General features: G+C 44.0%; 1 protein-coding gene across 1 annotated transcript; it reads left to right on the plus strand.

Moving 5' to 3' along the window:
• Positions 1 to 310: 310 nt before the first annotated feature.
• On the plus strand, positions 311 to 10,714 carry PROSER3 (proline and serine rich 3). The gene is made up of 12 exons (XM_083370174.1): positions 311 to 525; positions 1,509 to 1,617; positions 2,097 to 2,395; positions 2,578 to 2,723; positions 3,536 to 3,597; positions 4,415 to 4,494; positions 5,014 to 5,144; positions 6,433 to 6,617; positions 7,333 to 7,830; positions 8,575 to 8,746; positions 9,600 to 9,681; positions 10,343 to 10,714. Exons 1-12 carry the CDS (start codon positions 515 to 517, stop codon positions 10,407 to 10,409), a joined length of 1,842 nt encoding a protein of 613 aa, XP_083226300.1. The 5' UTR covers positions 311 to 514; the 3' UTR covers positions 10,410 to 10,714.
• Positions 10,715 to 16,441: the final 5,727 nt, after the last annotated feature.

Genomic DNA, 16,441 nt, shown 5'->3' on the forward strand with positions numbered 1-16,441 from the left:
TTGGAGAGAGCACTGAAAGTAGAAACTTTGTAGTGGGTAACCCTTGTCTTTCCCCCGCCTTATAACAATGGTAAGAATCCTGTAGGAGAGACTGCTAGACTTGGGTCAGCCTTGTTCCCATAGAGGGACACTTGTAAAAGTGCAGGACGAACCAGCAGTGCGATGCCATCATTGGCATCCTCAAAGAAAGATTTTTTTTAAAAAAGTGTAATTTCCTCTGTAGTTAATGGTCCTTAGCAGAACAAAAGAGCCTGCATCTTTGCATTAAGCATCTTCTTTTTCATCATTACCAAAACCTAACTAAAGAGAAATTGAAAATCTACAAAAGCCAAAGCTAGGCAGAAGAATTAAATTGTATGATGCCTTAAGTATTTATTATTTACTGGATCCTCTTCTGTTTGTTTGCTCGTAGAATACGCTTTGGAAAACTTGACAACATTTTCATGAGGAGAGAGGCAAATATATTTCCAGCATGGTTTAAACCAGCACTCTGCAAATAACCTGGTGGAAAACAATGGATTCCAGGTACAAGAGTGGCTACCTACTTCTTGTCTTGGAATACTGTAGCAAAAGATGAATAGAATAAATTTAATGAGTTCAGTTGGCTGCATCTAAGAAATAAGATTGATACTATAATATGGCCTTCTCTGTAAATCCAGCTACCCTACACAGATTGAAGTAATGGAACTCTGGGTATATCAGAAGAATGTAATTTTGTAGGTTCTTGCTGTTAAAAATATCTATTTTGGAAAAGGCAAGGAAAAGACATTTCTAAAGCTTTCTTTGTATGCCATGTTGTTCAATGCATTGAGGACAGGAACAACTCTGAATTGTGTCACTTTATTCTGGCAGCCTCATTTCCCCTGAGCTGTGTAAAGTACAGCTACAGCTATAGATATGCTGGAGTTAACCCACCATCCATCTAATCCTGTCAGAACCCTATGAAAAGCAGGGCACGGATGCGGTTGGATCCACTTATTCAGCTTTCCCAGAGATTGTCACTGAGTGGCACTCTATGACGTGATCGCTGCCATTGACACATTTATTTTTGGCAATATTGTCTGGTCTCCTTGGGAGAAGCTAAGTGTCTTTCCCGTTAACTGAGAAACAAACAAAAGTTAGGGATTAAAAAGGAAAATTTGAATGCTCTTAGAAACCTTAACAGCAATATATAAACCCTGTGTATTTAATTACATATCCTAGGAAGAAAACTTTAGAGACATCCTTCTGTTGTTCTGGTTTTCTAGATGTGTGTGTTTTTAACACTGTGGACCCTGTAAATTTTGTTTGTCTTGTGCACCCACTGTTCTACCATTTCTGTCTGAGCAATGTGTAATTCAATCTCACCAAAAGGTCCATATTATCATGTCCACACCGTTCTTTTTTCTCCTAGATTCCACAAAGTTAGGTTTCCTCTTTCTCCCCCCTCCCGCCCCCCCCACCCCATGGTTGTGGTTAATGGTATTATGTAGACACTTGTCTAATGGACATCTCTTGTTTACTCACAGTCTAGCTGTATTCTCCACTCTTGGGAGCCCCTTTTTGGAGGCATCCAGTTCCCGAAGCCATTATCATCCCTCCCAGGCCCAGCCATTCAGGCAGAAGAAGCAACAGACGGTGAGAAGTGGATAAAGTCATGCCATGTGGTCTCTAAGGAAAGCAAACTGAAAGCAGACTGTTCCTTTTGGTGATCTGTCCTTGTGGAATTGAATGTTAAGAATTGGAAATCTAGCTATTAGGAATGCAGACTTTTCTCCCTTTGATCTGAAGGCTGAAACAGATTAGCCATCTTCCTGCAGGAGTTAGACATTCAAAGAGCCGATGGGTATAGCCAAATCATTAGAGAGAACAGGCTGAAGTCAACTCGGCTGCAAAGTTCTTGAGCCAGTCATCTAGCCTTCTTTTCAGAAGTGTAAGGATAAAGCAGATGCCTTAAAGCATAAGACTATGGTTGACCTTTCTAAAGATTTCATCTACAGGAATCTGTGATGTCTGAAGTCTCATGGAAGGAAGTTATGATCTCTGAAGTCTGGATCTCTGATGGATCTCTGTGCCAAGGGGGAATCATGTCTTCTTTATTTTTTTTAACTTCTTAGGTCCTGAGCCCATCTCGTTTGCAGCCTAGGAATTGCTCTGTCTTTCCTGAGGAGCCGGAACCATTGAGCACTTCATACCCTCATTTACTGCCTGACTCCAGCTCCCATGAGGGAAAGCCCCCCGAGTCAAACTCCACAAGCCCCTTCAATGAGTCTTGGCCCTCAACTGAACGTAGCTCTTCCTCCCTCACTCCAGAAGGAAAAAAGGATCTTCCAGCACAGCTGTCATCAGAGGCCAAGACCCTGGAGGCACCAAAGCTCCTAGATTCTGCCTCAGACAACGAATCCATTGTTGCCAAGTGAGTCCAGTTATAAGAGTCACCGTTGAAATGGCAGATGAAGCTGAGGACTAGGCTTTGTAGACGAACATTTAACGATGGCCTCGGTTGCTTCTCTATCGACCCTTTCCCCTTAGAGTCCTGGTTTCAGGTTCACGATGACGATTGCCTTCTGATCAAACTACTTTCCTTTCCTTTGGCAGGTATATTGAGCGGTTTCGCTACGGGAAGCCCACCGATCGTAAAGAGCGCTTGGCATCAAGTGGAGGTTCAGCTGATTTCTGGTGGCTTAGCCACTCGTTTCTCCCAGATGGAGAAAACTCTAAGAAGGAAGCATCGCTATCTTCGGGTACTTAAGGCCAATTGAAGAATAAAGATCTGTCCCTAGGTTCATGCATTGTGCTGGGTCATCGGTTCTCTTACCATGTTTTATTTGGTGCAGTGGCTGAGTTTTTACGCTTTGCTATGCCAAAATAAACAACCACATTGGGACTTAGCATGATATGTGAATATAGCTCTGGTAGATACAGAGCTTTCGTCAGATCAAGGCAAAAGGCAAAATCTGAGTTCTCTTGTGGAAATAAAGCTGCCTTAGGCACAGGGATGGTGGCAACAGATGGGAAGAACTTTTCATTTGGAAGTTTGTAGATATGGCTATAGGCACACAGGGGCATGTTATCCTTGGGCAACCTCTACTTGCCAGTTCCTGGTCGGGAGACATGAAGTATTGTTAGCAATTCTTAGCAAGTGTGTATAGTGAACAGTCTTGTCAAGAGATGAAGATGCATTGTCTTCATCCACTTTGCAACTATTGGGCATGTGGTATAAGCTTTTTTCAAAAAGCAATAGTGAAAGGATCCTGAGCATAGCAAAGACTTGGATAATGTTCTGTCCATCCCTAGTATTTCCTGCAGTTGGTCTGTTCGTAGAGTATTTGTGGACCTGCTGGAAAGGCACGTAGGTGATACTGTGGTTCAGAGGGAACTCTGCCGCTTCATGGATGCACATCCAATGCAAACGTAAAGGACTTCCTAACCCATTGAAACATCCTGTGGTTTGTTTTTTTCTTTTTGCATGTAAAATATTTTGAAAAGTTATTCCTTTGGAAAGATGATTGTTCTGTATGAGTCCTTCACTTTTAATGGAGATGTCTCTTTGCAGATAACAGCCAAAGTGAAGTGAGGTCATCTCTTTTTGGTCCCATCCTGACTCAAACTGCCTCAGTGAGTAACAAGATATTCTCCTAGACAAGGATTCTTTCTATTCAAGAGGCAGACAGTAACACAACTCTGCTGGCTTCTTTCTTTTCTATTTTCCAGCTCATGGGTAATCTTGGGCCCAGAGAGTTGGGAAAGCAGTATTTTTGGCCCTGAGCATCAATCCTTATCAGTCATAAAGCTCAAGCTACGTGAATAATCTTGAGTCGAGGTGGCTTCTGAGCCTTGCCTCCTTCAGACTGAGAATAAAGTAGAACGTGTCCATCTATGTGGACCTGAACTTTTTAAAGGGAGGTCAGAATAGAATTGCAGTAGATACATAGGAAGGGCATCTAATGAAATGTGGCTGCATAGGCTTTGTCAAATACATACTTGGAGTAATTGCTCTGCTCTAGGTAGAGAAAAATGTAAGATATGTTACAGTGTTTCTCAGTTAGTAGATTTCTTGGGTTGGTTCCCCCAGTTACTTCCTTGTCTTTTTATCAAGGACTTAAGAACTTTCAGAAATTCTGAATTTCCAGAGGAGGGAAATCTTGCTTTAAAAATGTTCATCTAAAATGAGCGGCAGACACCTCAGGAGTCTTCTGTTACTGAGGACCTTATTTCTTTTTTTTTCCTTCTGCCTACAAGAGAGTTACTTGCCAGGGTCACGTTGCATTGCATTGACTTCTCCATAATTTTCCCCTAATAAGTTACACGTTTTGCATTGGTGTGCATTTGCAGAGGTATTGAAAATGCCACTCTCCTCTATTTGGCAGGATGTTGGCGTGCTTTCCCCCACAGAGTTCTCCCTCTTTACGCTTTCTTCATATGCTCTTTGCAGGGAGAAATGCAAGCTGCTTCTGCACTTGACACTGAGACAGTGAGCCTGCAGGAAAGAGCAGCTAGAGTCTTAAGCAGAAGGTATTGGCCTGACTTATATTTGTCCATCACCCAGTAGACCAGTGGTGGTGAGCCTATGGCACGGGTGCCAGAGGCGGCACTCAGAGCCCTCCCTATGGGCACCCGCGCCATGTTTTAGAAGTGGCAACTGTCCCTCTTTAACCAGCCGCCCCCCACAGGTCTCCCTCCCCACGAGCGATATTGAGGTGACCACACCCAACTTGGCCACACCCACCCAATCTTCCATGCCCACCACAGCCACACCCACCCAGTAGGCCACGCCCACCTGGCACCCAGCGATAAATACGTGGGTTTGGGGTTGCAGTTTGGGCAGTCGGTCTCTAAAAGGTTCCCCATCACTGCAATAGACCAATGCCATTTTCCAGTTCTGTGCCTCTGCTTGGTTGTCTCAGCCAACTGATATTCCTCACCCCCCCAATATATATATATATATATATATATATATATATATATATATATATATATATATACACTTCTTTTCTAACAAGATGCTTTTCTCAATCTGTCTTTTGCTTATAGCATCTCACCACTGAGTTTCAGGCCTGTCAGCTCTGAAGGGCTTGATTCTACTACCACATCCACCAACCCAAATAGCGCCACAGACGTGCCTCAACATGCTCTACAACACTCTGCAGCACACCAAGTCAAAGGTAGGGAGGGCGAGACATGTGATCTAGAATGATTTTCCCCCCGCAGATTTATTTATAAGTTTGGTCTCAGTAAAAGAAATGGTTACTGGGAGTGGAAGGGGAATGGAAGAACCCATGATCAGTCAGCAAAGATGGTAAATTGATTCACATTTATTTACGAAAATTAATCCGTTACAGAGGAAAAAGAGCAGGATGCAGATAAAAGATGGGGGATTCAGGGCCTGGAAACCTTTAATCTAAGAAGGATTTGAATGTGGTCATTGATAAGTTGAACACGAAACAGAGGTATTGCGTTTCTGGGCTGCGTTAGAAACGCTTGATATTTGAGATCTCCGAATAGTTATTCCTTTCTGCTTGGCCTTAGTGAGAGTGCAGCTGGAGTTGTATCTGATTCCGGGTCCACCTTTTGGGAGATGTTGCCAGGTTAGGCAGAGTTCACAAGAGGGAAGCGAATTAATGACATATCTGCTAAAGATAGGTTGAAGGAACTTGGCATGTTCAATCCAAAGGGGAGGTATAATAGCCACATTCAGGTGCACAAAGACAAGCTGCAGGGAAGATGATCAAGAATCATATTCCATGTCTACAGAAACTAGGAGTGGAAATAAAGGGACACAAGTTTCAGTTACCACGATGTTGCTAAAATATAAGGGAAAATTCCCAATGGTAAGATCTGTACAATAATGGGACAGTCAACCTATAGAGGCTGTGTATTCATCATCTCTGGAAGTCCTTATGAAGAGGTGGACAGCCATTTCTCTTGCTTGGTTTCCCTGAACTTTGTAGAGGGTTAGACTAGATCAGTGATGGCGAACCTTTTAGAGACCGAGTGCCCAAACTGCAACCCAATACCCACTTGTGTATTGTCGGGTGCCGGGTGGGCGTGGCCCATTGGGTGGGCGTGGCTGCGGTGGTAACGGCAGACTGGGTGGGACTGAAAAGTTCAATCCATCAATTCCAACTTTGTGACATCTTTTTTTTTCCCCGCGAGAAGTTGAAATTGATTGAAACTTTTTTTGTTTTTTGCACATGGCGGCGGAGGCCTAAAGTGAAAAGGTTTTATAAAACCCAGCTGGAGGCCTAGGACTGGGGCGATGGCGTGCCTGCCCACAGAGAGGGCTCTCCGTGCCACCCGTAGCACGCGTGCCATAGGTTCGCCACTACAGGACTAGATGAACCTACTGGCCCCTTTTAATTCTACAATTGTATGAGACATTCATGAACAACTCATATAGCTCTTTTGCAGCGATGACTTCCAATTCACAACAATGTCTTTTTTGTTTTCCAGAGAGCTTAATTATTCCTTATCATATCACTCCAAGTTCTATAACCCATTGTTTAAAACCAGAGGATGACATCCTATTCCAGTGGCGCCTGCGGCGGAAGATGGAGGAAGCAAGCAAAGCCGTTGCTGCAATGCCCTCTGATGTTTGGAGGAATCCATGCTTCCAATCGACCTGCACCTCTGGAAAAGTAAAGATTTGAAATCAGTTAGTGGAATATGTGTAGATTTGGAACTGAGATGATGCAGTGAAGAGATGCTTTCTTTCCGGTGGCCATTTCATTCCATTGAACTGAGTGAATGATTTTGAATCGCTTGCTATGTAAGCATTTGCAAAAGAAACATCTTCATAAAACGCCTATTTCTGCAAACCACACACGTGTGTCCACCACCACATATACTCTCCAGCTGGGAACATTTCATTTTCATTAATGTTTTAGCAAAACAGCTTAAGTCATGTTTTATCTGAAAGTCAGCAGCAGAATTTAGCCCTATGTTGTATGTCGAGAAAATTAACAGGGCAAATACAGAATGCCCCATTAAGGGAAAGAACATAGCGCTGGGGCTCCTGATAACTTATGGACTGTTTTCTTTCATTGTGTGTAACTTCATGGCAAAAGAGCCATACAAGATATCTGATTTTGGTTCAGAATTAATCAGATGTTTACAATGAGTATTTCAAATAATGCATACATTGGTAAAATGACCTGTATGAAAACAAAGAAGACATATCACCGTAGTATTTAACCTTCTTGTGTAGTAAAACTCAGCATCAATGTAACATAGGAGACAACAGCTGTGCTGATGAAGGAATTCTTGGTTTACTCTGCCAATAGGCATTTCTTCATTTCATGCTAGGAACAGAAGGCCAGAAATGCTCTTAAATATGTTTATTCCTCCTTGCAGATGGAAAGAGAAGTTCTGCAGTCAACTGAACCAACTCCTCGGAGGGGCAAAGACCAAAACGTTTTGTCAATTCCCGAGCCCCACCTAGATATTAAATATATCCAGAGTCGGTGCCATCCTTGCTCCTGTGCAGGCGTGCCGAAGCGTGGAGTCACTTCTGGGCAGCATATTGAAACCATTTCCCCCAATAGTGGGATAGTGATAACTGGAGGCCCTGAATGCAGCGATAAGCCAATTGTGAAGGATCCAACCCCACAAAAAGATTATGTCCCTGATTACCTAGAAACCTCTCCATCAAGACCTGCAAAAGCCAATGAGTCTTTGAGTCAGACAACTTCATGTCATGTTCAACAGACAGCTCCATCTGATCAGGGAATGCACCTGGAACTCAGCAGAAAACCAGGGGTATGCAGAGTGAAGCAGAGACAAGCAAAACCAATTTCAGACTCCACAACACGCAGCCCCACAAAGCATGCAGTTCAACATGTACTATCGGAGGTACAAGGCCTAATCCATCAATCTGCCTGATTGTTATCACAGAATAATTCGGTGGCATTAGCAATAGCAATAGCACTTAGTGTACTGCTTCAGAGTGCTTTACAATGTGAGGTTTACAATGTCGTCCTATTGCTCCCAACAATCTGGGTCCTCATTTTACTGATTTCAGAAAGATAGAAGGCTGAGTCAACCTTGAGCCAGTCAGGATCGAACTCCTGGCAGTGGGCAGAGTTTGCCTGCAGTACTGCATTCTAAACACTGCGCCACCCAGGGTTCCGTTTAGTAGGCATCCCCTCCTAAATAGAACTGCAGTGCTTCGGATTCAAAGGATACTTTGGAATGTGCAGTCCTTCATGATGCGCTGCCTATATGTTTTTAAAGTAGCCGTGTTGTCCTGGAGTCATCAGGATTGCCAACTGAATAATACTGAATTGTAAAGATCCCAGGTCATTTGATTTTCTCTTGAGAACAATAATTTGAGATTATGTTTCAAGGAAAGGAATTATTGCCCCTCTCATCCAGTCTTGGGGCCTTAAATTCATTAGATTAGCCAGTGTATGACACACGCACTGGACTGGTCTAGCTTGTTTCTTGGCCTGATCCCACTGAAATACTGTTGTTTAGCTTTGAAAGGAAGACACAGGAGTCATAAGAGGTCAGCTTTATCCTCTTTGACGTCTACTTTCCTACTAAGGTCAAACTGAGAACAGTTTGAATGGGCTTTCTTTTTTCTGTCTTGTCCAGGTGGTTGCTGAAAGGCTATTCTCCCCACCTGAATCTCCAGCTCTTCCTCGGGACAAACCAAAGAGATGCTCAAGGACTTTGGGTCCAGAGGAGGCTATTCCAAAGAATGTTGTCACTCCCTCCCATCCCCAACTGCTGAATATGGCTGCTCAGCTACTGGAACAGGCTGAAGGTAGAATCCTTGGGACAGGACAGGTGCTTGAATATCATGGAGATCTTCATCACAGCAGCAAAATTCTGAGAAGGGGGTTTACACTGTTTTTTATTGTGCATTTCTAAGTGCAACGCTATTCTTCTCATTTGGGGAGTTTTTCCATTAAGCTTATGTGGGTCAAGATTCTGATTCCTTTGTTGGCTGTCCCTGGGCACGGGGCTGGAATGTGATTCCCCTCTGCAGTACTTCACTTGGGCAAAGGGTGAATTTAATTTGAACTCCACAACTTAATCACGCTTGGAAAGAAATAAGGATCTAGTTGGAGTTGGGATTAAGAATACATAAGAGAGGCATGATACAAACAAACTGTGTCACGCGGTATAGCTGCAGCATGTAAGTTTTATTTTACTTCCTTGCTCTACATCTGACTGCATTACTAGTTGGCATAGCCTTGATCCAAATAGGAGGCAGTTAAACGCTCCAATCGTAGCGGCTGGATGCTGCTACATGGTTATTTTAATAGGAACCCTTTCAGCATGTGTCATTCCTTTGCTATCCAGCACAGATGAGAGCAGAGCCAAAGGCACCGGTCAAGTTCAATTAAGATACAGGAAGGTTTGTGAGATCTGGACAGCAGAAGGGAGGAGGAGGAGAAGGAAGTCAAGATGATGGCTGGAGCAGTTGAAGAGTTCTGTATTTGTGAGGGGGTGGAAAAAAAGGTTCCTTAGAAACTGGGCTTAAAGGAATCAATGGAGTCCTAGGAATAGAAATGTGGCTTGGCCTTAATGGGGACAGTCTTTATTTAGGTTAGTGGTGGAATTTAACAAAAGTGGCTTGAAATAAAAGAGATGCTATTTTTCTTTTTTTGTAGACTCAGATGGCCTGGAATTTGAAGATGACCCTCTGTTACAAGTCCTGAGAGGTCAGAGGGAATCACTGCGCAACCAACTTCGGTAAGTAGCCACCAAATGCTTGGAGGCCCCCTAATTGGGATGGTGGCTTCTTCAGAGGTGCTTCAACTATTTAGTCAGTAAATTGAATCTGCCTCTGCTGAGTTTGATCAGATCTTCTGATATTGCAACACACAGTGATCATTATCCATTCCTCTCTATTTTTCTGGGTATAGATGGGAAGGTGTAGAAGTGTAGAATTCAACTTGATCATCTGACTGGGGCTTTTTTGGTTAGTGCTGTTTAAGATTCAAATTCCTAGGGCTGCTGTATAAAATGGAAAGCATGTGCTGAGTCCCAGGGTACAGTATTTAAAAATTCAGAGTTGTGCCAGCTTATTTTTAAAATGTTCAGTAAAGTTTGATATCTTGCTTGCTCTGGAAAAGCAGAACAAATTTTGCAAAGTATGTGCAACATGTAAATTTGTCTAATGTATATGCATCTCTTGCTTAAGCTTTGTTGGTTTCTCTCTAGAACACAGAGTGGGAATGTTCATTGTTCTCTTGAGTGTGGAGTTGCATTGCTCCATGCTTTTCAACTGTGGCTCCATTCAAGATCTATTGGTCTATTGTTTCCCACTGTTAACTCTGATTTCATGTTTTATGTTGCTCTGGTGCCCTCTGGCCCTAAAAGTGGTATGCATTTATGTTTCATTTTCTTGCAGAGCTGTGGATTTCCAGATCACTCAGCTGGAAAGTAACTCCTTTGATCAGGGCGTCTCTCACCAATGACCACCTCCTGTGTTCTCTTTGTTGAACCTTGGGTGTTTTAAGGTCCCCCCCCCTCAAGACATTGCTCAAATCCAGCATTATCAGGCACTTCAAGATGAATTCAGTCAAAGGGTTTTGAAGATGCTTTTTATTTATTTATTATTAACTCTTAGCAGACCAGCATTTTCCTAAGAAGATATCTGAGATTCAGAATAGCCAAGCGATGGTGTGTAGGGATGCCTCTACTTTATATTCAGTGTGCTGTTTCCATGGTTTCAGTGTGTATTTCACATTGCATTTAAAATAAATGTGTATTTTTGGATCAAAACAAACTGTGATAATTTAGCAGTGTACTCTATCCAGATTCATTGTGTCCAATGAAGAGGGGATCAATGGGGTCCAAACTTATTTGTCTTGGAGAAATGGGAATGAATATTTCTTTGTATAAAGAACAAAGGGAACTTTTTTTGGGGGGGGGATTGTTTTCGAACAGAAAAGAAGGCTAAAAATCTCACCCTCCAACCCATGTTAAGTTTAGCTTGTTCCTTTTTCTATTCCACCTTTTCAGTTGATAGTCCAAACGTCAAAATGTTTTCAAAAATCCATAAAACCCATTATGACATTTTTTAGCAAAACAATTAGATGTGCTGGGAAACCAATATGAGGTCAAAACCAGTACCAGAATTCAAGGTGGGGAAGACATAGGGAAATAAACAAATGAACAGAATCTACGAAGGAAAATAAATGTAGGCTAGTTTCAGTCTGAGAAGGATGTCTCACAGTTGTGAGTCTTTTAGTTATAGGGTCACGATTCTTGTCTATCTAACTTATTTATAAAGAAATTGTTAATTGTCTTGAGCATTGAGTAGGAAAAAAAGTTCCAAAGTCCAGGTTCAAGCACACGGCCAGATTCCTAGATTCTTTTGCAACTACTGATTTACTGAACACACCTTACACAACAGCCCGTAAATTAACTTCAGTTGCATTCAAGTGGGAGTCTTTTGGACTGCTTGTATTGTTTTTCTAGACTTTCGCTTTTTTTAAATTACCCAACTCTCACCAGACACATTTTTTAAAATTTGTTTTATTGCAAATAATCCCACTTTAAATAGTTGGATCCCTGTTTGGAGATTATAATGGCACTAAAAAAACTGACTTACAGCTGTGACAGTACGTCTCCCCAGTAGAGCTAGTCCTTGATTTACAACAGTCCATTTAAGTGACCTTTCAAAGTTATACAACAGCAACAAAGTGACTTAAGACTGTTGTTCACACTTATGACTGTTGGCGCATCCCCATGGTCAAATTCAGATGCTTGGCAACCGATTCATATTTATGACAATTGGAATGTCCCGGGATCATGTGATCGATCACCTTTTGTGACCTTCTGACAAGCAGAATCAGTGAAAAAGTCTGATTCATTTAACAATTGTGTTATTCACTTAAAAACTGCGGTGATTCACTTAACAACTGTGGCAAGAAAGGTTGTAGAATAGGGCAAAACTCATTGAACTGTCTCACTTAGCAAAAGAAATTTGGGGCTCAGTTGTGATCGTAAGTTGAGGACTACCTGTGCTAGTGCAACACATTAACAGTTATACCCCACTGGAATCAACATGTGCATTTATACCTTGTGTTCTTTCAATGAGCATTCAAGGTGGCATCCATATTGGGTTTTTTTTATCTCCAGGATAATTCGGTGAGATAGGCCGGACTGAGGAGAGTGGCTGTCAGCTGTATAAACTAGACCAGACTAAGAAACCAATGCCCTATAGGTTGGGACTATTTTTGTGGGAACAGCTATAAGAACAAAATCTTGCAATTCTGAATGTTGTTCTGTCTAAGGCTTTATGTTTGTATGAATGAGGAAAAGGCCTGTCTGAGACTTTTCTCAAGTTAATTTCTTGAAATGGGCTCAAGACCCACTTTATGTAATCCTAGCCCTAACCCTTAGTAGCAGCTCTTCCTTCTGTGACTCAAGGCCATTCCTTGTGTCTTCTACATTGGCTGACCAACATCACCCATTTGAATTTGTATTCAGGTGAGGACTTGAAGTTAGATCTCTCAGTGCTCCTAGACGACATTGCATTTCTGCAAAGGATCCCTTCAGCATGAAGCAGATTTGGAAAGGAAAAGAAGTGGGCTGAAAGATGATTTTCAGCTGTGCCCTGTTTCCACCTTTGCATGCGTGTGCAAAGTTCAGGCTACTCACATCATTTTCTCCCCTTCTGTTCAGTTGTGTCCAGTTATTGAAGACTGCCTGGACAAGTCCCTGCAATTTTCTTGGCAAGGTTTTTCAGAAGTGGTTGGCCATTGTTTCCTTCCTAGGGCTGAGAGAAAGTGCCTGGCCCAAGGTCACCCAGCTGGCTTCGTGCCCAATCACCCACAATGTGCCAAATACCAATTTATAGAATCTACTGCTACAGGATGAATGGTAGACCAGGACCTTCAGAAAGTAACATCCTTGCCTACTCTTGGTGAGAGTAAATGACAACATTGTCCTTTTGCAAACCAAGCACTTTGTAACTGGATAGAGAGAATCTGGAAAATAGCTTTGATAGGAAAAATTGATTGACCCTAGAAGAGGATTAAGGGACGCGGTGGCTCAGTGGGTTAGGATGCTGAGCTTGCCAATCAGATGGTTGGCAGTTTGGCGGGTCGAATCCCGAGTGCCGTGTAACAGAGTGAGCGCCTGTTACTCGTCCCAGCTTCTGACAACCTAGCAGTTCGAAAGCACGTAAAAACGCAAGTAGAAAAATAGGGACCACTACGGTGGGAAGGTAACAGCGTTCCGTGCGCCTTTGGCGTCTAGTCATGCCGGCCACATGACCACAGAGAAATCCTCGGACAAGCGCTGGCTCTTTGGCTTGGAAACGGAGATGAGCACCAGCCCCTAGAGTCGGAAACGACTAGCACACATGTGCCAGGGAACCTTTAATTTAATTTTAATTTAATTTTATTAGATTTATATACCGCCCTTTCCCGAAGGACTCAGGGCGGTTACCTTTACCTTTAGAAGAGGATTCAAAGAACCCAGAGAGGCTAGATGGTTCCAATGCATTAGCTACAGGAACAGAAAGTCTCTTGTGTGTATCCCACAGATGAAATTCTGGGAGAGCATTTTTGATGATCTAGACTAGAGAATATAAATAACAGGATAAGACAGATCTGAGACAGCAAGAAATTCTGTTTGGTCCCTTGGGATGGAGGTTGGGGCCCTTTCAGAGCAGAGCTTGGGTGTTGTTAATTTCCTGAGTGTAATGCTGTGACATGAATCAAGCCTACTTTTGTTGGAAGAAAAAAGTATAAAAATAATAATGTAGGAGAGAGCTGAATGGGGATTCCAGGACGGTACAGGTGGTCCTTGACTTACAACCATTCATTCAGTGAAAAACGTGAGCCATGACCACTTTTCACACTTAACAACCGTTGCAGCATCCCCATGGTCACGTGATTAAAATTCAGATGCTTAGCCACTGGCTCGTATTTATGACGGTTGCAGTGTTCCAGGGTCATGTGACCACTTTTTCTGACCTTGGGAGAAGCAAATTCATTGAGGAAGCCGGATTCACTTAATCATCGTGTTACTAATTTAACCAATGCAGTGATCCACTAAACAACTGTGGCAAGAAAGGTCATAAACTGGGGCAAAAATTCACTTGGCTGTCTTGCTTAGCGATGGAAATTTGTGCTCAGCCGTGGCCATAAGTCGAGAACTACCTGTGCTGACAGAAGAGGATATTTGTAGCTCAGGATTAATATGTGGGATCCTTAGTGCTATCTGAGCTTGGGTTTTTTTTTTTGCAGACATTTCATTTTCAATATAGGTATTCTCTGTTATTTTGCATTGACCGCATCAGAAACAGTGGGAGGACGGGTTGCTGATTAGTAGGGCTCCCTCAGTGCATTCCTGAATTGTCGGCACCAATCTGCATTGGCCTCTCTGTGAGCTACCTGGGACGATTCATACGTCAAACAAGACAGCTAGGACAGGTATTGAGAAATAACTTATTCCCGTTAGCTACTGGGATCTTACTAGGTCGGTCTATCTTGGTTTGACCCACTTGTGAGGGCAGAGCCATGTCAGCTTGTGTAAGGGCAGGATTACACCAGTGCATGAAACATTCATTCATGGATATTCAAGATTTGGAAAACAGTCTTCTGAGCATCTGTAGGAATGATAGTCCTTCTCTGGCCTTTATAGTATATTTGGACGTGTCCAACAGAAGGCAGTAAGGGACACAGTGGCTCAGTGGGTTAGGACGCTGAGCTTGTCGATCAGAAGGTCAGCAGTTTGGCGGGTCGAATCCCGAGTGCCACGTAAAAGAGTCAGCGCCTGTTACGTGTCCCAGCTTCTGCCAACCTAGCAGTTCAAAAGCACGTAAAAATGCAAGTAGAAAAGTAGGGACCACTACGGGGGGAAGGTAACAGCGTTCCGTGCGCCTTTGGCGTCTAGTCATGCCGGCCACATGACCAGGAGACGTCCTCGGACAAGCGCTGGCTCTTTGGCTTTGAAACGGAGATGAGCACCGGCCCCTAGAGTTGGAAACGACTAGCATGACTAGCACGCAGGTGTGGGGGAACCTTTACCTTTACTTTTAAGAGAAGGCAGGAGAGGGGGTTGGGTTGAGATTGGCAGCTTGATCCCAGTCATCTTGTCTCCTGTTCCTTCAATAAGTTAGGAAGGAAAGTTTTTCAATCCAGCTTTCCTCCCCTTCCCTTCCTGAATTCCAGAGGTGTTGGACTTTGGTCCCCCTAATCCCTAACTAGCCCTGGCCACTAACTAGGCTTTTGGGAGTTAGTGTCCATCACACCTGGAGAGTAATCTTTGTGTGTGAGAGGGGTGAGGGCTTCTGTGTCTCTTCAGTATCTCTGAATTGTTTTGTCTTGTTCCTGGGTAATCTCATCCAGGCTTGGTTTGGTTGGTAGACCCACAAAAGTAAAGATTTTGGAGGCGTGGGTGGGTGTGGATAACGGGGGAGTGGGGGGGTGTCAAGCTACTCTGAACGGGGCCTGCCTCCACCCAGGTGCAACACAAGCGCTTTCAGCTCTTTCGTGATGCAGCCGCTACCAGCCCTAGAAAAGGGAGGTGGCTGATTTACACAAGGACTGGGGAACGTGTGAGAAAGAAGAAATAAATTTTATGTGCTAAAAAAGGAGGAGGAGGAGGAGGAGGAGGAGGAGGAAAGCGAATTCTCCCCAGACGCTTCGTTTCTACAGGGCAGCCCCAGCGCGAATGAACCGGAGGGAGGACCTGGCCAATATCGGTGCCTCCGGGAGGGGCGAGGGGGTGGGGTGGAGACCCGAGGCGCGATAGAGAAAGCATCTATATAATGCAGCGTTTCCCAACCTTAGGAACTTGAAGATGCGTGGACTTCAACTCCCAGAATTCCCCAGCCAGCATAGCTGGCTGGGGAATTCTGGGAGTTGAAGTCCACGCATCTTCAAGTTCCTAAGGTTGGGAAACGCTGATATAATGAACGCTTGGGGAGGGAAAGTGCTCTGAGAGCAGCGAGTGGAGGGGGGGGGGAGATACAGAATTGCCGGCTGCGCAGACAGAAGCCCCTTTGTGCAGCCCCTTCCAGCTGCTTCGCCGGGTGTCCCTTTTTGTTTTGATATACACCTAATCCATAGATTTAATTTTAATTTTAATTTATTGAGATTTCTATATTTCTATCAATATAATTTCTATATTGATACTTTGCAACACCCCCTCCCCCTTCACACACACACACACACACACACACACACACACCCCGCCGGAGAGCGATTGCGTTAAGAAAAATCTGATGTTGCGGGGTGGGGAAGGGAAGGAACGATCTGCTCCCCCCTCTCCCCGCCACCTTCCCGGCCGCGCCGCCTTCCTCGCGGCCTCGGCTGGCAGCCGCTTTTGTTGCAAGCGACCGATCGATTCCCCGCTACTCCGCCGCCGCCTCCTCCGCCGCTCTTTCTCCAAAGGCTGAGCCCGCCCCCGCCCGCCAGCCAGCCAGCCAGCGAGGAGCGAGGAGAGGAGCGAACCTCGGAGGGACGAGTGCGCCATCCCACGCCGCCTC

This window comes from Vipera ursinii, assembly GCF_947247035.1.
Source record: "Vipera ursinii genome assembly, chromosome: 9".
Classification (NCBI taxonomy): Eukaryota; Metazoa; Chordata; class Lepidosauria; order Squamata; family Viperidae; genus Vipera; species Vipera ursinii.

What these genes read in the sequence shown, in the direction of transcription:
- PROSER3 (XM_083370174.1), top strand. An exon ending in TGCAGCACACCAAGTCAAAG is followed by an intron (nt 5,145 to 6,432) that starts GTAGGGAGGGCG and finishes TTTGTTTTCCAG; the next exon opens with AGAGCTTAATTATTCCTTAT. An exon ending in TCACTGCGCAACCAACTTCG is followed by an intron (nt 9,682 to 10,342) that starts GTAAGTAGCCAC and finishes ATTTTCTTGCAG; the next exon opens with AGCTGTGGATTTCCAGATCA.